The 23,807-nt window shown below is 43.3% G+C and overlaps 1 protein-coding gene across 1 annotated transcript in view; it reads left to right on the forward strand.

Annotated features, from left to right (window-relative positions):
• The window catches only part of LOC145415429 (ionotropic receptor 21a-like), a 331,047-nt gene that overhangs the window by 211,163 nt on the left and 96,077 nt on the right, over window positions 1-23,807 (forward strand). The window contains exon 13 of the mRNA XM_080284708.1: window positions 17,019-17,180. Within this exon, the coding sequence (XP_080140834.1) occupies window positions 17,019-17,180 (162 nt within the window). The remainder of the gene's footprint in view (window positions 1-17,018; window positions 17,181-23,807) is intronic.

Raw genomic sequence — 23,807 nt, forward strand, 5'->3', positions numbered from 1 at the left:
TATCAAACTCGTAAGCAACACACCTGGAACAGGAAAGCTGAAAAATCTGGGAAACCGTCTCAGACTGAACCCCAGCATTAAAGACCGTTCTCAGAACAATGGCCAAGGTCCAAACAAACGGCAGAAGAAGGACCAGGGCAAAATATCCTGAAACCTGAATGGAAGTGGTACGACAAGATCCCTAACCAGCAGCAGTATCAGCCACGCAATCGACCGTCAGGACTATCCTTTTCTGCAACAGCCCCAGTGTATTGGAGGCAGGAGGCGAACACAGCCCTTATTCCTCAACAGCAGTACGGTGGTGTCGTCCCTAGCAGCACAGGTACTTCCCCACAGTTCATTAGTCCCCCAGCGACAGTGAACCCTCCTCCACAGGTGGTCAACGCTCCATCTTCTCAGATGGTGAGTACGACCCCTCAGGTATCTAATTCTCAGGGCATCATGTTTGCCGCATCATTCATTCAGCAGCCTCATCAGTGGTTGGCTGCTTCCTCCACAGGCCCTCCCACAGGTAACAGTGCCTTCCTTGTTCAGCCAGGGTTTGTGGGAGGCATTCCTGTGAAGGTCCTGAGAGACAATGGTTCTTCAGTTTGCTCTGTCGGGCAGAGTCTTGTTCAGCCTGAGGAATACACAAGTCGACAGATCCAAGCTCAGTTTATTGATGTATCAGTGAGATTATTCCCTGAGGCACGTATCCAGGGGACATCTCCATCTTATACTGGTACGACACTTGCAGTTGTCATGCCAGAACCTTAATTTGACCTAATAATAGGCAACATTCCAGGTGCCAAGTATCGTTGCACCATAGATGACGCTACTCAGACTTTGCCTGCAGCAACATGAGCCATGGCCGAGGCTCCGAACTGTGTCATCCCAGTGACTATTGCATTGCCACAAGATCTGATTTATAGCCAAGATGTTGTCCAAGGACAACATTCCGACCTGACACTTGCTGCCGTGCGGAAGAAACAGAAGGGAAGAGTGATTAAGTATTCATGGGGAGGTCAAGTCAGGTTCCTTCGTAAACAAGGACGGCTGTACCATGAGTCACAAACACCCCAGGGTGAGGTTCGACTGCAGTTCGTCGTTCCTGCTAAGTACCGCCAAGCAGTGTTAGAATGAGGTCATTGTTCAGCCACAGGAGGTCACATGGGCAAAAGGAAAACCCAGGGCCGTATCCGTGCTGACTTTTTCTGGCTAGGAATGGGACAAGAAATAGATAGCTTTGTGCATTCCTACAATGTGTGTCAACGTACGACCGATCAGGGACATGTCCTTCCTGTGCCGTTTGAATCCACACCCATAATCTCAGAGTCAGTTGAGAGAGAGGGCAGTGGTAATGTAGGCGCAGACCTGATCTCTCGCCTGCTAGCTGATAACTAACACGGGCAACTGTTGTATGCTGGATTCCGTAAGACAGGCGTCCTCAGAGATTTATGCAATCCAAGGACTAGCTTGGTTCCCAGTTATTAGTGTACCAGTAAGACCTGAAGTCTTGCCCGTTGGTCCCACAGGACACATTACGTCCAGGACCTGTATATACATGTATACCGTAGGTTAAGGAGAAGTTCAAGACCCCCGTAAGGACAATCTGAGGCTGTGTTTGAATTACCTTGTGGTGTCTCGAGCTGTGGGCCTCTCTGAGGATTCCTGGAGAATGCACATTATCCACGTGAGTGTTCACACCCAAGTTGGGTGTTAAAATGTGACCTGCCCGAGACTGCATAGGGATTCTCAGCTTACCAATATTAATCATAAGTGTAGAGTTAAGTTAACCAGTAAACTGCCCGTTCTCAGAGATTTGAGCAATCCAAGGACTAGCACGTTTCCTGGTTATAATATAGGTTTAACCAGTAAACTGCCCATTCTCAGAGATTTGAGCAATCCAAGGACTAGCACGTTTCCTGGATGTAGGTTTAACCAGTAAACTGCCCGTTCCCAGAGATTTGAGCAATCCAAAGACTAGCACGTTTCCTGGTTAATAATGTAGGTTTAACCAGTAAACTACAGGGGTCCTCAGAGATTTGAGCAATCCAAGGACTACATTTCCTGGTTAATAATGTATCCATTAACAAAATAATAGTGTACTTTTTGTAACCTAAGTACTGACTACTAGGCAAAGAGGGAAATTGTAATTTGATAAAAATTGTCGCACTGACACTTTTGATGCTCCACCTTGATTGCTATTGCAGGTGCAGCTGGCGGGTGTAGCAATTATGTCGTGCAGATCAGCTGATCGTCTCTGTTGCATGCTGCCGCCTCTTCTCTTCTTCCTCGTCATCTCTATTTTACTATTGATTTGTAATATATCATTTTACACGCAGGCACAGTTACACCACAACTGTCACACCTACACCTTGTATTACATACATCACGCTACATAACAATCAGTTAATGTAAATGTAGTGAACTTTTCGCTCAGTTTGACCTGAGTACAGGATTTTTCGCTGTCGTCATGGAGTTTTTTCCTCAAGCTTGCTTCTATTAACGTAAATACGAAGTTTTTACGTTCATGGGCAACTGTGATTTTCTCCTGTAGCAGGATAGTACACACACCACAGTGTGAATCTTGTGTGACTGAGTTAGGATTTATATGTATGTATGTCGAATAATTTTCTGAAGAATAATTTGATTTTGATGGGGCATAATGTCGCGAATTTACACGAGCGTATTTATATAAATTCGTGACATTGTACTGTGATGAAAAAACATCACTCAGTTCAACCGTCCTAGTATTCACTTTGATCGGGATGGTTTTCAGAACATTTGTCACTGTTTCACAAGTGACCATTCTTATCTACGATATTAGTGCTTTCACTGAGTGATTTGTTGTGAACCTATATCGTTCACCTTCCCTCCGTTGACCGTTGAAGTTGGGCCACGCCTAATTCCGGCGAAGACGGCCATTTCTCGCCCCCTTTCATAGTTTGAAGTCAGTCAGCTTGGGATCATAGCGAGAATAGGATCGTTTTGTGCCCAGCATAGAGCAGCGTCTCCGTTGTACAGTGAATTCCCGATTCTCCACCTAGACGATGATTGGCAGAGCGGGCTTGGAGCGAATAGCAGCGTTGGTGTTCATCACAGGTGCCCAGACTTTCGTTTCGGCTCCCCTCCTCTGACCAGTATTTCGTTCGTTTTTCTAGGCTTAAGTTTAATTAGCTTTTGAATGAGCGAGTGAGTGTATTCTCTTGTTATTTGAATTCATGAGTCCCCTAGCGACCATGAAATTCCCCTTTTGAATTTATTTTGAGATATAACGTAAATTTACTTTATTGTAGTCAATAAATTTACAGTTCTTTTCTTTGAGCTTAATGTAATTAGACTCGTGTTTTATTTCTCCACATTAAGCTTATTTTAGTTGCTGCTCCTAGTTTGCACAAACTGTTTACAATATTCATAATTGGTACTTAGGTCAGTTCTTTTGTATCAAGCTTAAATCCATTGTGCCAGCCAGGAGTTAAGCACCGGCAAGAACCTGTTTATTATTATTAGCATTAGTTATTGATTGTCAGGGGTGGAGTCACTTTCTTGAGAGGCTAACAGTACTACAAACAGCATACGTGGGTAATTAATTTCTGCTGTGTACTGTCGAGAAAGTTCATAAATTCTCGTCCTTAGAGAATTGGCGAAGCAAGCTGGCATAAAGTAAAACTTACTGCTTGCTTTTCACAAGTTAATTCCTTGTCTCTGTTTTCAAATAACATCCAGCATTTTTTTAATTCACATCCCCACTTGACAGTATATTCTAGCTGCAACTGTGGCAGTATTTTTTCTTCCAGGCGCCTGGAACAATTTGCACTATCCCAGTCGCCAAGGAGCAGCTTACATGTTAAACTAGTCAGTCTGGTCCACTGACCTTGCCACAGAAGATTTATTGATTTCTTTCCGTGGGAGAGACTTGACCATTAATCACGAGGAAAGTCCCACGTCTCCTCGAGTTCCACAGCTGACTTCGCAAGTCAGTCAGCCTGCTCGAACGACAATGACCAGGCACCCAGATCAGCATGAAAGACTTGTTCCCTGAATGCAATTTGCTAATGATGTGGCCCTAGATCTCATTAGAATCAGTCGTGCAAGAAGCCCATGCCAGAAGGGCTGGTTTAGAATACGAAAATATGACAAATGAGTCGTGTCGAAAATTTAGAGCACAGTCTATCGCTTTAAGAATGGCAAAAAGTTCAGAAGTAAACACACATGTATAAGTCAGGAACCGAAACCTGAGGGCATACATTATCACCCACACATTCAGTCGACTTGGAACCATCGATGTACAGTTGCGGACATATCAAACAGAAACACCCCGTCCATCAGCGAGGTGGTGTATTGTTCTCCGCATCTGGTAACACTGATTGGTATGGAACTTAACCAGGTTTCGATCAGTCTTTAGGACGAACCGAACACGATGATCATTGCCGTTGTGCACAGGTATTGGTGGTAATATATGAGCAATGTTCCGCCAGAAAATATACTGATAAGTTTTTTAATGTTGTCACACAATAACACCCTCTACATAATGGTAGTTATTATGGATGACACGGATTTCATGAGTGGTTTAGTTTCAAGTCATGAACCATGCAACAGTTAATAATTCATCATAGAAGTCATAGTTAACAGCTTCCCCACAGCTGTCAGTGAACAGAAAATTATCATGACGCCCATCCTTCCTACCGTGAACCTGACATTGGTAGACCTCTGAAATCGAAGGACGTTCACTACATACAGGAGGTGGCGCCATAGGGGGCTGCAGGGTGGGGGTGGGGGATCTGGGAGACATGAGGAGTGAGGTGGGCGAGGAAGGGGGCAATAGTGGTCGAACTGGTGGCCAGAGGAGAGGGGTGATGGGGTAGGGGAGGTAGACTTTGGTAGACGACAGGAGTTACAGTGAGAGGGATAGAGTACAAGGTGATGACTGGGCCAAATCAGTGTCTCATGGGGAATATGGAATTCTACAGTCAGACCATGAAACATATTTTGACGTTGCCAAGTGTTGTTATTGACCGTTATGGTTTGTAACAGTTCACAACACACTTTCCACTGGATCGCTCAGTACCCTTGTATTATGAGTATGGTGACAATTTACTAATGTGCAAATATATTACACGTCCCTACAGTTTGTCAGATGTTACAGGTGTTGTCACAGTGATTGGGAATTACTCTTGTAGCCTATTACGTGGTATCATCGTGGATGATGACTAATATCGCGAACAGAGTAGGGATAGACCTATGTAGATTTTTCCTTTATCACCGGTAAATATGAACAGTTGGACAATAATGATTGTCCCTATGGTTCTCATTAACGTCTGTATGGCACCAATGCAAAATAAAGGTGGATTTACTTAACCCAGGTATATGTTACAATTTTCTCTATGCCCTGTTTGGCTGTTGATTTAAGAGATTGCCAGTGGTTATTAGTTAAATTTAGTTTCATACTGAGCAACTGTCGTATGTCGTAAGCATTCCTTCACAAATCTGCAACTGTTATCCAGTCTGAGCACGCGCATATTACATCAACTGTGCCATAAGTTACAAAAATCGCTTTTATTAAATGCAAACACACACTTCATCTACAGTGTGTTTTGTTATGGTAAACAACCGAGTGACGTTCACACTGAAATAGACAGGATAAAGATAACTACAAGGACCATTGTCCTGTTCACGGAAAGCAACTACTGAGCCACACATCTCAGCAGTGTCCGAACATGGAGCTGTTGCCCTGGATGAGTAATGGTGTACATTGCAATCCACTAAAGAAAACAGATGAACCACTGTCGTTGATGTATAAACATGTAATCCGCAGTCCATGGTGGAGCAGCCCGTCAGTACCCGTTTGAACGCACGCAGTTGTCGGGAAGAGGGAAGGGGGGACAGTACTCTGGATATTGAGGTTTTGAATCTGACTGTTTAAAATTACAAGCCTTTCATACCACAATTTACTCTATCACTATAGGGTTAACGGTAATCCAACATAAAGATTATATAATACAGCTGATAAGGCATCTCTCTACCCACCTATTAGCCCATCTCGGTATCGTCACCTATGTTCTGGGACCCAGCCCATCCTCCCCCCCCCCCCCCAAGTAAATCACGTGTTGGATTACACCGGTGCCATACAGATATTAACGAGAACCATAGGCACTATTAACTATTATTTATTGTAGCAAGAGAAAATTCCCCAATCCCCCTCCTCTGGTTCGATCAGTCGTCATCCATGATGTTACTAAGTAAACGCAAAAAGAATAGCTCCCAGTCACTATGAGAACAGGTGACAAACAAACATTCTAGGAACGTTTCATATATATCACCATGTGATGACACAGTCACCATACACTAATACTGCAGGGTTTGTGTAATGTGCCACCCCATGGGGAGTACAGTAGGTCGTCCTTTAGACGATGTAACAAAACATGCTGGTAGACTGCGTAACGTGCCAAAGTCTGCATAACGTTTAACAGCCTGACTATCAAATTCCATTATCAACGTTAAACTCTAGCTGATTTGGCACCATGTCACCAGCATGTCATTTATCCATCTCATCCTAGTTTTCTGCCACAGTCCACTCTCCCCTGCTGCATCACTCGTCTCTTGTAGAGCCCCCTCCCATCAGCCAGACCAGTATTGCCCCTTCCTCTCTCCTCCAGTCTCCCAGGGGCCCCACCCTGCCTCCTCCTGTGGCGCCATCTACTGTAAAGAGGTCTAACAGTTTCAGGTTCACGGTCAGGGAGGAAGGGGGCCACGGTAGTCTTGTGCTTATTATTATTATTATTTTTTTTTATGCGAGGAAGAAGGAACCAAAGGCCATGAGCCCGCAATAAGAGTTCCCTCCAAGAGAAAAACAAAATGCAAGAGAGTGCCAAATTCAAGATCCGATCATTTCGAGATGCCTGGACACACTGCGTTTGAAAGACTGGAGATCATAGACAGCAGGAAATACAGACAGAGGGAGACAGTTCCAGAGTTGACCTGTTGCATAAATGAAGGACTGGGAGTAACGGTTAACTCTTGGATTAGAGAGTTGGACAGAAAAGGGATGAGAGTTTGCTGCTAGACGGGTGCTACGCTCCCGTCGTAGAAGTGGAGGAATGCATGCAGACAGTTCAGAGGAGCAGCGACCATTAAAGTAGCGATAGAAAAGAGATAAAGATGCAACAGTGCGGCGATGAGACAGAGGTTGAAGGGAGTCAGTAAGAGGAGGAGTGTTAATGAGACGAAAAGCCTTTGACTCCACCCTATTGAGAAGAGCTGTATGTGGGGAGCCTCCCCACACATGAGAGTTGTACTCCACACAGGGGCGGATAAAACCCCTGTATAGAGTCAACAATTGTGCAGGAGTAAAGAAAGAACGGAGTCGGCTTAGCACATCCATTCTCTTGGAAGCAGATTTTACAAGAAATGTAATATGATCTTTCCAAGATAAGTCCCGAGTAAATGAAACCCCAAGCATGTTCAAGGATGATAGGTACGGGCATGCAGGCTGTGTTATAGTGGCTTATATGCTGGCCGTCGGTAAATGTTAATGGTTCGTGATGTTTGATTGAAGTCATACTTACGAAACCAGTGTGTTTCATGTGAATAAATTACGAATATGAATGGTGTGAAATTATTTTATTACAATATTCACAAAAGTTATTATTTTCAGTATATCGTCAGGCGGGACATTGTTTATATACCACCAATAACTGTGCACAACGGCAATGATCATCGTGTTCGGTTCGTCCTAGCGACCGATAGAAACCTGGTTAAGTTCCATACCAAACAGTGTTACCAGATGCGGAGAGCAATACACCACCTCGCTGATGAACGGGGTGTTTCTGTTTGATATGTTAGCAACTGTACAATTGGTGGGACCCCAAATGACGCACGATGATATTACGACACATGTAGTGGACCTCCGCCTCCGGCACCTTGGTGTTCGGTGCTGGGAGCCATGAAGCATCGACAGCAAAATTGGGTAGCTCCTAAGGCGCTAGTTTAATACACCAACTTGTCAGTCTCTGAGGTCCACACCATTCTTCTGAGTCAGTAAGTGGAGGCGTACGGCAAGAGGCCGATGATTCCGACGAACCCCCCACATAAGAATGGTTATGTTGACGCAGGGAGGTACTATCACGAACAAAAGTTCGTTCCCCCAACCAGCTACTGTGTGAATCCGAAACACGTGAGGATCGAAAAACGAAGCATCTGAAGGAAGCGCCATTTTCACCTAACAGATGGCGCACAGTAATGTTTATGAGGTGGGGCAGGGAGGTTGGGAGAGGGAGGTGCGACGAAAGGAAGTTTGTATCTGCGTGATGATTACGTAGCTTAATCATTAGATGTTCATATGGTTACGATTGTGATAGATGGATTACATTAACAATAAATAATGTTCAGTAGCAATATTTGTATGCGTGGTGGATGTTGTGGGAGCAACAGTGGTCGAATTAATATTATGATTACTTGCCATAATCAGAAATCACACGTTTTAAGTGCTGAAGCAGGGGCATATAATACATTTTACTAATATACAGTATGATATTATTTTCAGTGTCGACAAACGGCCAGCAATCAGATAACCTGTTATATCAAACAATATTGTATTTTGTCCGTTATGTTATATTCCACCCATTACCAACACAGTAAATCTCGCAGATAAGCAGATACATTGCACATTGTTATGTGTATATCATCAACAAATGTTACCTCCTCCACCAAGTATTGTATTGCAGGAAATAGTGGCTGAAATTCACCTACTGTACATTTACACCTGGCAGGTTTTCCTCAACCTCAGGTCAACATAAAAGTGGTGTTCTTTTTTCTTTGTTTTCCACTTTACCTCACTGGCAGGCTATAATGAGCAAAAATAGCTCTGCATTTATTTCTTCAGTAAACTAGCACCTTCAGTGAGGTGAATTGTATAAAAAAAAAAAAAAAGCATATTACGTAGAATATAGTTACTGTTAACCTGTGCCTTAGTTAAGGCAAACCTGTTATCGTAACCTAAGCCTTATCCTGACTCGACTGGTGCGGGTGGAATAGACAGTCCATAGCCTACATGATGCAGACCATCAATTTACCTTGGTGCAGACACTATCAGCTTCCTAGACTCGTTAAATAGGTCTAGTAACCATGCAGTTACGTAAGTTGTTCACGCCGTTATAATCACAGTGCAAAAATAAAAACTATGTCCTCAACTTGTAATAAAACAAATACCTTCCTAGATGTATATTGTGGGTCTTAAATTGTTTATGATACTCGTGATTGGTTTTTGCATGACAGAACCACCCACAGACAGGTGGTTAACTATCTAGGGGTGATGGTCTTCACGTCTCTCATCACTCTACTTTCTCTGTCTCTTGTAGAATGTTTGCTTCTGTATTTGTTTATGATGGGGTCGGGGAAGTTGGGAGATGCCATTGCCAGGATAGTAAGTTTAGGTATATGTGACGTGGTATTAATATATTTGTGATGTTCAAGTCTAATAATCGACCATCCCTCTGACAACCTATTATATCGAACAATAATTTGTTTGCTCTGTTATAAACGTTTCGAGTCATTCCACACATTACCAACCCAAGGTAAATTGGCCTATCTGTTATTGCCTGTCCCCGCCCCGAAGGGGCTCGAGGACGAGTATTGTTTTCACTCGGTTAGTCTGTTTGTCTGTCTGTCTGTTAACAACTTTACGCGAAAACTACTGGTGCGATTTTGACTAAAATTCAACACTTAAAACGTGTGATTTCTGATTATGGCAAGTAATCATTAACTCGACCACTGTTGCTGCCACAACATCCACCACGCATACAAATATTGCTACCGAACTTTATTTATTGTTAATGTTATCCATCTATCACAATCGTAACCATATGAACATCTGGTGATTAAGCTACGTAATCTTCACGCAGATACAAACTTCCTTTCGTCGCACCTCCCTCTCCCAACCTCCCTGCCCCCCCTCATAAACATTACTGTGCGCCATCTGTTAGGTGAAAATGGCGCTTCTTTCAGATGCTTCGTTTTTCGATCCTCACGTGTTCTGGATTCACACAGTAGCTGGTTGGGGGAACGAACTTTTGTTCGTGATAGTGCGTAACATATTGCTGAGATCATTTTTTTTTTTTATCCTTACACTGTATGATAACATCAATATGCCTCGGCGAATACAGAGGGGAGGTACAGGCTAAGACTAAAGTCCACGGACTTAGGAAATTTGTCAGTCAAGAGATGGCGCCTCCGTCGTTGCTTAAAAGGGGACGTAGTTAAGGAGTGGGAGGAAGGTGGGTGTGGTGGGAAAGGATAGGGAAAGAGTCAGCGGGTGGAGAGCTGGGACTCGTATTCATTGATTCAAATTTGTGTGTCAACAAAACTGTGAAGTCGAAAACTTAATGAAGCGAGGTTTGATGTATAGTTCAGTTTACCCAGAACTCGCGTTGAATAATGCAAAAAAAAAAAAAAAAAAAAAAAAATCTTAAAAATTAACATCCAGAAAAATGGCAAGGAATTTCTGTTTCGTCACAGTAGCAGCATTCCCATGACGATGAAATCGTGTGGTGGAAGCCAGGGCAGTGTTATCGGTGTTTTTTGTATTTCGTCGTGGTAGCGATTATTTGTAGTTATAATTTATCTACTAGAGTTTCAGTGAACGTGCCTCTTTGTTCATCTTTCACTTTATCCACTTAATCATTTGTGCTCTTCACTAACAGTGTCTATACTACGTCAAATAAACTTATGTATAAAAAATTTGGAAAAGACTTGAAATCCAAGATCATGCATTATTGTAGTGTAAGAAGGAGCCAACAGACTAGTGGCTTATTTCCACACAAAGCATCCAGTGATTACCACAATGATTGGTCAGGTTCTAGGAAGCTATCAAGATCAAAAAGCTTCGATGAAAGAATGTATTTGATTCATGCTTAATTTCTAACACATATCAAACTAATGTAAACATGAGATATAGTTATTTTAATGTGATCAGTTGTTGATAAAATTACAGTAATTACAAAACAGTACCATCCAGACAAACAATCTTTGTATAGCCTTGTTATGGTATAGGACGTAATTTCAGCCGAGACGAGTTGAATTGACGTGAGATCATGGTGTATAAAGTCAAGTCCCATGTTCTGTGTGCCCCCCCTCCCCCTTGCTGCAGGTGTGAATAAAAGACCTTCACTCTAATGTCTCAGCCAGTACTTTGTCTGCCTGTCTGTCTGTCTGTTTCTCTGTTTGTCTCCCTTTCTCCCTGTCTCTCCCTCTCCCTTTCTCTCCCTCCCTCCCTTCTCTCCCTCTCTCTCTCTCTCTCTCTCTCTCTCTCTCTCTCTCTCTCCCTCTCTGTCTCTCTCTGTCTCTCTCCCTCTGTCTGTCTGTCTCTCTGTCTCTGTCTCTGTCTGTCTGTCTGTCTGTCTCTCCCTTTCTACCTCCCTTTCTCCCTCCCTTTCCCTCCCTCCCTTTCCCTCCCTCCCTTCTCTCCCTCTCCCTATCTCTCTCTCTCTCTCTCTCTCTCTCTCTCTCTCTCTCTCTCTCTTTCCACCCCCTCCGCTTTTTTTTTTTTTTTTTTTAATGTGTTCGACTCTGGGCATAGGCTTCACAGCCTGCTATCAAGGCCCAGTAGTCCTCATACATGCCATACACTTCTACATGCTTGCTGCTTGATCTCTGGCAGCTTCCCTATTTAGTCCCTTATCTCAGGTATTTTTCGGTCTACCTCTCGGAACCCTACCCCCAACGTTACTACTTCTCATTTCCTGCACCCAACTGTCATCCCTCATCCTCCCCATATGCACAAACCATCTCAATCTACTTCTCATCACAGCACCAATACACTCCAGTCATAGCCTTCTTCTCACTTCTTCCATCATAACCTAGCTTCCCCTAGGCCTAGCATTCAAGGACGCAATACACATCCACTTTATCGTTAACATTTATGTACGTTTCAGCCTACGAATAACCTCTTCCTTAACTGCCCAGGTCTTACTACCATACAGCATTACATTTCTAATACATGCCACTCAAAAGATCCCTCAGCACTGAGGGAGAGTCCTCTGAATGTCAGGAGAGACAACGGCTTCCTGAACTTCTTCCACCTATTCGTCTCTAGCCACAGAGCAGCTCCATCTCCTGCACTTAACATGCCCCTCAAGTACCAGAACTCTTCCACACACTAAACAGACTCATCAACAAGCTTTATCCTTTCATGTCTGACTATCTCCTCATGCACTCCCCGGCACACTGCACACACGAAATCAGCAACATTCTCGCAGCCTATCTCTGATCCCATTACATATTTTATGCACCCGCTTATCACAAATACTGCACAAGATGGAATTAATTCCAATGCACGGCCTTGTGGCAAACTGCTCATGACCACTCTCACTCTTTTGACAGTATAGCCACCAGCCCTAGATACCATCACTTTTGTTTTATCTGGATTTATTTTCAAGCCCTTTTGTCTCATACCTTCTCTCCACTTCCTAAATCTTTCCTCCACCTCCCTTTTATTCTCTGCACTCAACACCAAATCATCTGCGTCCAACATCTCCAACAGGAGTCCATTTCTGAAGTCACGTGAAAGAGCTTCAAGCACCATGATTAACGGGCTCAAGACTGCCCCCTGATGCACTCCAACATTCATGAAAAACTCATCACTGAAATCTCTTTGCACTTCCACCTGGGTGAGAGCACCGCATACATCGCCATAACCACCCTAACCAGCCACTCCTTGATCCCTCACACTCTCATTGCCCACTTCATCTTCCTAGGGAATCTGTCAAAGATCTTCACCAAATGAATAAATAAAATACAGATACCTTTTCTTTCCAATATATTTTCCATAAAGCTGTCGAACTATTAGTATGGCATCATGATTCCTTTGCCTTGCATAAATCCAAACTGCGTCTCATTGACTCTTTAATCATATTTTCTAGATCTCTCTCCATTACCTTCGTTATCTGGTCCAACAGTTTTATCGTTATACCTAGGCTGTTTCTACTAAAAAAAGAAAGAGGGGTAGCCGAGAAAGGTCGACACACACACGAAATTACTCGTTCACACAGACACATTTACTCGTATCTTAGCCTCGAAGAGGAGAAAGGACTGCTCCTCACCGCACGAAAGTCCACTGTTCGGTGCAATCCAGCGACATCAGCAGCAGTGCCGGACAGCAGAGCTGGTTTACCCCTACCACATCATAATGGACCTATCCCCTTCACCACACCTGACCCGATCAGCTGATCAGACCACATGCGGTGGAACGTCCCATCAGGGCTGCATCACCATTTATGCATTCACAATTTCTCTCCATTCATTTCTATCACACTCAGCCACTTTTCCTTGCTCTACCGACATCGGTCTCGCATCTAACGCTCTCCACACCGACCATCTATCCTATTCATGGTCCTCCTCTCAGACATACATTTCCCACATCAGATCCAGTTGCCTTTTTCACAAATCGCTCTTCATCGACTCTCTCCATATGCCCCAAACACGCAGCACTCTCTGCTCAACTCGATCAGCCACCTCTATCATAACTCCAGCTGTCCGTCGCACTTCATCATTCCTCACTCGACCCATAAGCATCGCTCCACATATACTCCTCAGACACCTATTCTCCATTACATTCAATCTCTTCCTCTCTGCTACTCTCATATTCCACGCTTAAGCCCCAAATAAAGCACTTGGTACCACTACTCCCTCATACAGCCTTTACATCAATTCAAAGCAAACAGCATATAAACGCTTTTTTCAATCCTCCCAGCACCTTTCCTACTTCATTCATTCTGAACTTCACCTCTACATCTATTCTTCCATCAACAGCAACATGTGACCCTAAATACTTAAAACGCTCTACCTCCTCATGCACTTCACCATTCAAAACTACATTCATCCTACTACCATCTACCAATCTCGCACACTTCATCACTATAATCTTATTCTCATTCACTCTCAAATTCCTCCTTTAACACACCCTTCCAAACTCCTCTACAAACTCTCAATCTCTCCTCCGTATCAGCCATCAGAGCAGTATCATCGGCAAACAGCAGCTGACTCAGGTTCCACTGTCCACCACCAGCATTCACAAGACTCAGACCCCTACCTAACACTCTCGCATTCACCTCCCTTACAATACCATTCATACAAATATTAAACATCCAAGGCGACCTCACATATTCCTGCCGCAACCCCACTCTCACGGGAAACCAGTCACTCACAGTATTTCCCACTCTTACACACGCTCTAATATTACATAAAAACTTTTCACGCATTTTAACAACCTACCACCTAGTTCATGCAGTGTCACAACAGTCCACAAACTCCTCTTTCCAAATCCATGAACGCCCAAAGCACATCCTTACCTTTCGTCACATACTTTTCATGCACCTGTCTCACAGCAGACATTTGATCCACGCATCTACTCCCTCTCCTAAAACCACACTGCTTATCAATGGCCACTCCCTCTGAGCCCTCTCTCTCAGAATCATTGTTTTACCTTACACCTTACCTACAACACTGAATAGACTTATACATTTAAAACTAGTACATTCATACTTATCACCCTTACCTTTATACAACAGAACCACACATGTACTTGACCAGTCAGTCGGCGCCATACTGCTCACAAAACATACATTCAGTAATCTTACTAAGAACTCAACAATAGTCGCTCCACCATCTTTCAAACATTCCATAGCAGACCCACCCATACCTGCAGCTTTCCTTGCTTTCATCTCCTTTGCTGCCTCCTGCACTTCCTTCATTGTGATTAAAGAACCATTCAACTCTTACAACATATTTATTCTCTGTTCCCTTCCATCTTCCACAATCTCTGCCTCCCTTTTCAATATTAATTCTCTGTTCCTTTCCATCTTCCACAATCTCTGCCTCCCTTTCCTCCTTTACACTGAACAATCTTTCAAAATACTCTGTCCATCTCTTCCTCACTGCATCCATCTCAGTTAACATCTTTCCATCCTCTGTTTTTACTCACATTTCCATCCTAGACTCTCCCTTTCGCACCCTCTTCACCTCCTTCCAAAAAATTTTCTTATTTTCTTGAAAATTCTTAGTCAACTGCCTACCCCACCTCTCATCTGCTGCCACTTTACCACCGCATACAACTCTTCTTGTCCTATTCCTCTTTTCTTTATACCTCGTCTTTGACACCTCATCCTTCTTCTGAAGCCACACTTCATATGCACGTCTCTTCTCAGCCACAACCATACTTCCTTGCACCACCATTCAATCACCCTTCTTACACCACCAGCCACTCGTCTCACACTTCACACCTCTTCCACATACCCCACCGCAGCTCTCTGAAACAATTGCCATTCCTCCTCCACACCGCCATTTGCTGATCTGTCACTGCATTCCACTCATCTTTCAGCTTCTCCTGATACTCTTTCATCTTGTCTTTTTGTTTAACTCACTCATTTTCGAAACCTCTCTACCACAACCAACTCTCCTAGCTTGCACCCACCTCGTACCTACTCTTAACTTTCCTTCCACCAGGTAGTAGTCAGACATACCCCCACCCCCCTCTCAATACACTCACATCCAACAATCTCATACATTCCTGTACACAACCATATAGTCCATCAATGCTCCATCAACAACTCCTCCACCCTCCTGTCTCACAATATGTAGACTTATGAATATCTTTCTTCTCAAACAAGGTATTTCCATTTACCATCTCTCACTTAACACACATCCCAATCATTCTTTTTGCATTATCATTTCTTCCACAACGCTTTCAACTGCTACATATCCTACTCTAGCACTCAGATCTCCCATCATTACCACAGTCGCATTTGCTTCAAAACTTGGCAGATACTTATCAACACCATTCCAGAAAGAATCCCTCGCATCGTCATCCATTTCAGTACCAGGCCCATATGCACTCACAGATACCGACAACTCACGTCCAACTGTCACTTTCACCCACATCTTTCCTTTCAGTCACACATTGATGCACTTCCGGGCTCACTAACAAGGCCACACCTCCTCTCGCTCTTCCTCTGCCAACACCTGTCATCCTTCCGGTCAAACGTCCATACATAGATTCACCTTTCCCTTTCGTCTTTGTTTCACTCAAAACTAACACATCCAACTTTCATCTCACAAACATGCTCCCAGACTTCTACCTTTTAGCCTGAATCCACGCATATTCATATACCCAACCTCCAAGGTTAGGGGATAACTTAATTCCCCTTCCCTTTCTATTCCCTGTCTCACTGGAAGAACTAAAAATCAGAGGAGAGAGTCCCTTGTCCTCTCACCCCATCCCTTTAAGTCGTCTTTTACGACACGCAGAGAATACTGTTGAAGAATTCTTCCTAACCCATCCAGGCCACAGAGTGGTAGCTCCACCCCACATTACAGCCAGATTGTGTTCACCTCGCCACAGGGAATCGCCCTTCTCTTTGTACAAATTTACTCCCGTTTCTGCCAGACATCTGGGACAACACACACTCATAATCGTATTTATCAAATCAGTAACTAACACCTCTGCTGAATCTTCTGAGGCCTAAAGCATTCAGCAGTCAACCCAGACACACCCACGACCTTCCCCAAATGCATCCTGACCTATTGCCCTGCTCACAGTAGCAGAGTCAATCAAAGGCCACGGGCCAAACACTGCATCCGCTGACTCCAAACCTTCCCTATTCCACCCAAACTCCTCACTGAGCAACCAATTAGAATGCTCTCTCCAGGTGTCTTTAATAACCGTACTGTTCATCACTTCCTTTCCTTCATCATTTTCACACATACATATGGTACAGACGGGGAAACAAATCTACGATATTTAACCTTTTCTGCATCACAATTCCTTATGCTGACTAATATTCTTAAGTTTAGGTGGGTTTGTTCTGTCTATTTGTCCACAGATGATGCTCTTTGATACGGGGTGTCAGGGAGGAATTTACTAGTATGTCGTAAGTGTGAAGTAGTCACAGTAAAACAGTAGGAGAATTATTGTCTTTAACTTGACCTGTCAGTCCGCCGATTTATATCTTCCATTTACTGCGGCAAGTAATCTTTTATTCCAACAGGTGCCTCTCTACCAAGAAATCTTCCGTGGTATCTCATTTTGTCCCAGTCCGGTTGAATGCATCCAACGCGCTTTGGACGAGAGCTACGTCTTTATTTCTTTCAAGACGCACATGAGAGATGCTATCGCTATGCACTTTATCGACAAGAATGGAGACACTCCGGTAAGAGAACATATAAACTGTTCTCATATGCAAATGAATAGCACGGAATGCGAGGATATAATACTTTGTGCCGTGTGTGTGTGTGTGTGTGTGTGTGTGTGTGTGTGTGTGTGTGTGTGTGTGTGTGTGTGTGTGTGTGAGAGAGAGAGAGAGAGAGAGAGAGAGAGAGAGAGAGAGAGAGAGAGAGAGAGAGAGAGAGAGAGAGAGAGAGAGAGAATTCGCACGGTTTTGGCTCTACTTCATCCAGCCTTGGTGCAAGGGGATGACCTGTTACATTTTTCGCACAATAAGGCAAAGGTCAAGGTCACATGATAAGCGGAATTAAGACTGTTCTGGTCCAGTTTAGACTAAAGTTGCTGGAAAGGCTGGAGGTATGGCAAGAGAGTAAAAGTTTGATATTGTGAACAATCAGTAAGGTAAAGGTCATAATGCAAGGTCTCGTGTGTGTCTATGTGTAAGCAAAATAACTAAGCTAGTTTTGGTCAGATCTTGAACAATCTTGGTGAAATGGTTAAGGGCCAGACAATTACAGTAGTTGACCATTTTTAGCAACATATCAGTGATCAAAGTCACATGGCAAGGTCAACAAAAGTTCTTATCCAATTTGACCAGTCTTTGTGTAAGGGTTCATGGTATGGCAAATGTGAAGGGATTCAGTTGTGAGTGCAGTCACTCTAAACTAAGGTTTCTGTGGGAAAGGTCAACAATCAGTAGTGCATGGAAAGACCAGCTCAACCTGTAAACTGGGATTTAGGGAAAATTTGCAGTGTCTCTGTTATACAAAAAGGAGTTTCTGCAATTGTGTGTGTGTGTGTGTGTGTTTCCGTTTTCGTTTTTGAAGACTCCAAGATGCTTGTATGCGTCGGCCTTGGTCTCCTAATGGCGGCTCTCCATGCTGCTCGATCTCTGGCAGCTTCCCTACATGGTCTCATAAGCCTAAGGTCACACTCAGTACCTAGTCCGAGGTCTTTCTTGGTCTACCTCTCACCACTCTACCCCCAACATTAACACTTCTTACTTTCTGCACCCAGTTATCATCCCCCATCCTCTCCACATGCCCAAACCATCTCAATGTATCTCTCCTCATCACAACACCAGTACACTCCAGTCCTATCCTACCTCTCAATTCTTCCATCGCAAACCTAGCCCCCACAGGCCTTGCACTCAAGGACGCACTGCACATCCACCTAATTGTTGCCGTTTCTGTATGTTTGAGCCTGCGAATATTCTCGTCCTTTACTGCTCAGGTCTCATTACCATTCATCATTACCTTCTTAACACATGCCACATACAAAGATCCCTTAGCACTGAGGGAGAGCCCACTCAATGTCAGGAGAGGCAACAGCTCCCTTAACTTCTTCTAACCACTCCTTACTCTAGCCACAGACCTAGCTCCTGCCCCAACTCCAGCAAACGACATGTCTCCAGTATAACAAAACTCATCCACACACTCAAGAGACTCGCCAGCAAGTTCAATCCTTTTACGCCTGGCAAAATCCACATGCTTTCCCTGACACACCGCACACAAGAAATCAGCATTATATCGCAGTCTTCCTCTAATACCACTACTTATCTTATGCACCCACTGTTCACAAACACGACACAAGATGGAATTACTTCCCACGCCCTTGTGACAACTCACACATGGTCTCTCTCCCTCTCCTTTGTGTTTTGGTGGGCGTAATACCTTTTTATAAAGAATCTAATGAAGCATGTTCATATAAATTTTTAGGTTCCTATATGCAACAGTTTTGCCACTACAGTGTTCTGAAACGAGAAATTTCAGGGAAAAAGGTGAATGTTTGTTTATTAATAATTGTTTCACCCTAGCTCACGTAGCGAGAGTGGATATATGTTTGAGCGGTGTGTGTGTGTGTGTGTGTGTGTGTGTGTGTGTGTGTGTGTGTGTGTGTTTTAACATAATTAAAACAGATCATATCCTCTTTTAACCAAAATTGGTGGAAGGGTTGAAGGTCAGCCAGTGAGGGAATCAATTGATCTTTTTGAACATTTAGCCACAGGTCAAGATCACAGGCCGAAAACAAATCTTGACTTAGCAAAATCAACTTAAGCAATTATTATTCGATTTGCACCAAACGTGGAGCAGGGGTTGAGAGTAAGGCAAAAGTGATGTGAATCTATATTGAGACAGTCAGCGCTCAGAGTCACAGGACAAGGTCAAAGTTCATCCCATAGGGTGGGGGTAGGGGTGTTACTAAAATATCTTAGATAGTTCTGACACGATTCTAACTATACTTGATGGAATGAGCTGAAACTCAGGTAAGTAGTAAGTCCACTTTTTAAAGAACATGTCAAAGGGCAAGGTTACACGACAAATTCATATTAAACAGTTTCTATCCGATTTAGACCATACGTAATGGAAGAGTTGTGAACAGTACAAGAATAAAGATTCACTTATCAGACCAACCGTTAAAAGTTCAAGCTCAAAAGGGAAAATCATATGCCAAAATCACTAGGCAAAATCAGCTCAGACAGTTTTGACCTGAATTAAACCAAAGTTGCAAGTTGGTGTAATGTTTAAGGGTTATGCAGGAATCAAGTAATACTATTCTGCCGAATACCAACTTCACAGATCGTGAAACCAATTGGGTGGTGAGGGTGTTGCAATCCCTGAGGTCTGCCTATTCTTTTTTTTTATGCAAGGAAGAAGGAACCAAAGACTGAGCCTGCAAAAACAGTTCCTTCCAAGAAAAAAAAAGTGAGCCAAATTCAAGATCCGTTCATTTGGAGATGCCTGGACACACTGCATTTGAAAGACTAGAGATCACTGGAAGTAGGAAATACAGACAGAGGGAGACAGTTCCAGAGTTGACCTGTTGCATAAATGAAGGACTGGGAAAAACGGTTAACTTTTGCATTAGAGTTGGACAGAAAAGGGATGAGAGTTTGTTGCTAGACGGGTACTACGCACCCGTCGCAGAGGTGGAGGGATGCAAGCAGACAGTTCAGAGGAGCAGTGACCATTGAAGTAGCGATAAAAAAAAAGATAAAGATGCAACAATGTGGCGAAGAGACAGGTTGAAAGGAGCCATTAAGAGGAGGAAAGTTGATAAGACGAAAAGCCTTTGACTCCACCCTACTGACAAGAGCTGTATGAGGGGAGCCTCCCCACGCATGCGAGTTGTACTCTACACAGGGGCGAATAAAACCCGTGTATAAAGTCAACAACTGTGCAGGGATAAAGAAGGCACAGAGTCGGCTTAGCACACCTAATCTCTTGGAAACAGATTTTACAAGAGATGCAATATGATCTTTCCAAGATAAGTCCGGGGTGAGTGAAAACCCAAGCATGTTCAAGGATGATGCAGGATTGAGCTGGATATTATTAAACATTAGTGGGTACTCCTGTGGAAGATTTTGACCGGTTGATAGGTGGAAAAATTGAGTCTTTGATGCATTACAAACAACAAGATTATTTTTATCCCAGTCAGAGATACGAGCCAAGTCAGACATTAGGTGTAACATAGCCTCATCCCTTGTTTATTGAAGTAACTGCTGAGATGGACGTTGCAGAAACCGCATGGAAAGGTGAAGGATGGAATCATCAGCATAAAAGTGGATAGGGTTAGATGAACAGCTTAAAAGATCACTGATGAATAAAAGAGGTGATAGGACAAAGCCCTGAGGAACACCATTGTTAATAGATCTAGAAGAACGATGGCTGTCTACAACAGCGGCTATAGAACGACCAGAAAGGAAGCTATAGATGATGGCACAGATAGAAGGATAGAAACTGTAAGAGGGCAGTTTGGAATTTAAAGATTTATGCCAGACTCGATCGAAAGCCTTTGAGATGTCAAGTGCAATGGCAAAGCTTTCGCCAAAGTCCCGAAAGGAGGATGACCAGGAGTCTGAAAGGTAGGTGAGAAGATCGCCAGTGGTGCGTCCCTGACGGAACCCATACTGACGATCAGAACGAAGTTTGTGATAGGAAAGAAGCTTTAAAATTTCTCTGTTAAGAATAGACTCGAAAACTTTTGAGGCACAGGAAGTTAAAGCAATTGGAAGATAGTTAGAGGGTTGGGAATGGTCACCCTTCTTTGGGACTGGCTGAATGAGAGCAAACTTCCAGCACGAAGGAAAGGTACAAGTTGAAAGACAAAGGAGAAAGAGTTTACCTATGCAGGGTGTAAGCACAGAAGCACAGTTCTTGAGGACAACAGGAAACACCCCATCAGGCCCATATGCCTTGTTAGTATTGAGGCCTGTGATGGCAGAAAATACATCAGCTGAAGAAATTTTAATGTCAACCATGAGGAAGTCAGAGGAGGAGGTGATGGAGAAACAGCACTGGAATCGTCTAGGGTGGAATTGGAGGAGAAAGTCTGAGCGAAGAGAACTGCTTTATCAGTAGAAGAAATAGCTACAGAGCCATCAGAGTAGAAAAGAGGAAGGAAGGATGATGAGGTAAAGTTGTTAGAAAGGTTTATTGCAAGGTACCAGAAGGAGCGGGAAGAATTCGAGTTGGAGAGTTGAGAGCATGTAGTAGGGGTGAATTTATTTTTAGCAGAGCGAAGAACAGACTTAGCATGATTCCAGGCAGAAACATAAAAAAGATGTGATTCAGGGGTGGGTTGGCTCCAGTACCTTTTATAGATCCTCTCCTTGTTGCGGACAGCATTAGAAGAGCGTGATTAAACCAAGGCTTTCTTGCATTAGTCAAAGGATATGTGAAAGGAATATATGCTTCCATGCCTGAGAGAATAACCTTCGTAATGCGCAAGGCACACTCAGATGGCTCCTGGCAATGGAAACAATAATCATTCCATGGAAAATCAAAGAAGTACTGCCTGAGGGCCTCCCAATCCGCAGCTCCAAAGTGCCACAGACGACGTTTCTTTGGAGGGTCCACAGACCATACCTGAGCAATAAGACAGGTTAAGATAATAAGGTTATGATCGGAGGAGCCCAACGGAGAGAAAAGATTAACAGTGTAAGAAGAAGGATTAGTTGTAAGGAAGAGGTCTAGTATGTTGGAGCTCTCTCCAAGGTGGTCAGGGATACGGGTAGGGTACTGTACAAGCTGCTGTAGGTCATTAGGGATAGAAACGATGTAGGCCTGTTCACCAGGTGGATCAGTGAAAGGAGAGGAGAACCAAAGGTGGTGGTGAACATTGAATGGAGATTTCAGAGAAAGGAGAAATGGATGGAATGTGTTCCATCGTACAAATAAGATAGTCGAAGAATTTTTTGTGTAGTAAAATTAGGAGATAAGTAAACAGCGCAGATAAAATTAGTCAGAGAATGACAGGAGAACCGAAGCCAGAGAGTAGAGAATTCGAAAGTAACAAGTTCAGGAACATGAGAGCAAGATAGATCATTGTGTACATGTACACAACAGCCACCTTTGGCTTTGAAATGAGTATAAAGAAAGTAGGAGAATACAGAAACGGGTTTGCTGTCAGTTACCTCAGACAGCTGAGTCTCTGTTAAAAAGAAAAGGTGAGGTTTAGAGGAGGTGAGGTGGTGTTCAACAGAGAGAAAGTTAGAGGAAAGACCGTGAATGTTGCGGAAATGATGTAAGTCAGTGTTTCCAGGCATGTTGAGTCATCAAAGTCAGCCTTCAAGGGTATAAGATGAGAGATAGTGTAGGCCTGCTGAAATATGTCAGCAGTACCTGCAGAATCGCTGTAAGAAACAAAATAAGGAACACAGGAAATTCGACTTATTTCGTTTGTACGGAGGTACCATCGGTAAAAAAAGTATCGGCACCCTGAGGTCGGATAAGATATGAAACTCTTCGTATCTGGTTCAATCTGTAGCGTTGGTATGCCTGTTTAATTCACAAACACGATTCAGTTACCATGTAGTACAATGTTTCTCCGACTAATCCAGCTATATATCTGTTAAATATATGATAACACAAATGAAGCATACAAAGCGACATAACCGTGTCATTTCCCGTAAATCATAGTGCGTGTATCATAATGTCTCACACTGAAAGGGTGCCGATATTTTTTTTCACCGATGGTACGTATTGTACGTCGCAGTCAGAACCATGTCAACATTTGAGATAAGTCCTAGTTAACGGGTTAATCAAGTCTCATCTGACTGAGATCAGACTTGATGGAGGGGTTAAGGGCAAAGTAAGAACGAATGGATTAGTTCCTCGATTACAAGAACACTCAGTAATTGATTAAAGGTACAGGGAAGGTCAGACTTCGAGTCGTGTGTTTGTGTGATAAAGATATATAAAACGGGTTTGATCTCATTTTAACTAGACTTTGTGGAGGAGGTAAGAGTCGGACAAGTGGGTGACTTTTTTTTTTTTTTTTAGAACAGTGGATCAAAGATCAAGGGTACATGGTAAGGTCATCTTAAATAGTTTGCATCTGATTTAGACCAATTTCGACTGAATGGTTCTGGATAAAGGAAACGTGGAGAGATTTGATTTTGAGAAAAACCCGTCAAAGGTAAAAGTCACCGTGCATGATTAAATCAACCTAATAACTCTGACGGTTTTCATTTGCTTTGGATCAGTATTTAGTGGAAGGACTGAGGGCCAGTCATGGATGAAGACAGGCGATCTTGAGAGCATAATGAAAGGTCAGGGTCGAATTATGTAAATTGATTTTGAAAACAATCTCTAGTAGGTTCAGGAAGCAC

This window comes from Coenobita brevimanus, chromosome 102 (genome assembly GCF_032717465.1).
Source record: "Coenobita brevimanus isolate Jiangsu-jjx chromosome 102, ASM3271746v2, whole genome shotgun sequence".
Taxonomy (NCBI): Eukaryota; Metazoa; Arthropoda; class Malacostraca; order Decapoda; family Coenobitidae; genus Coenobita; species Coenobita brevimanus.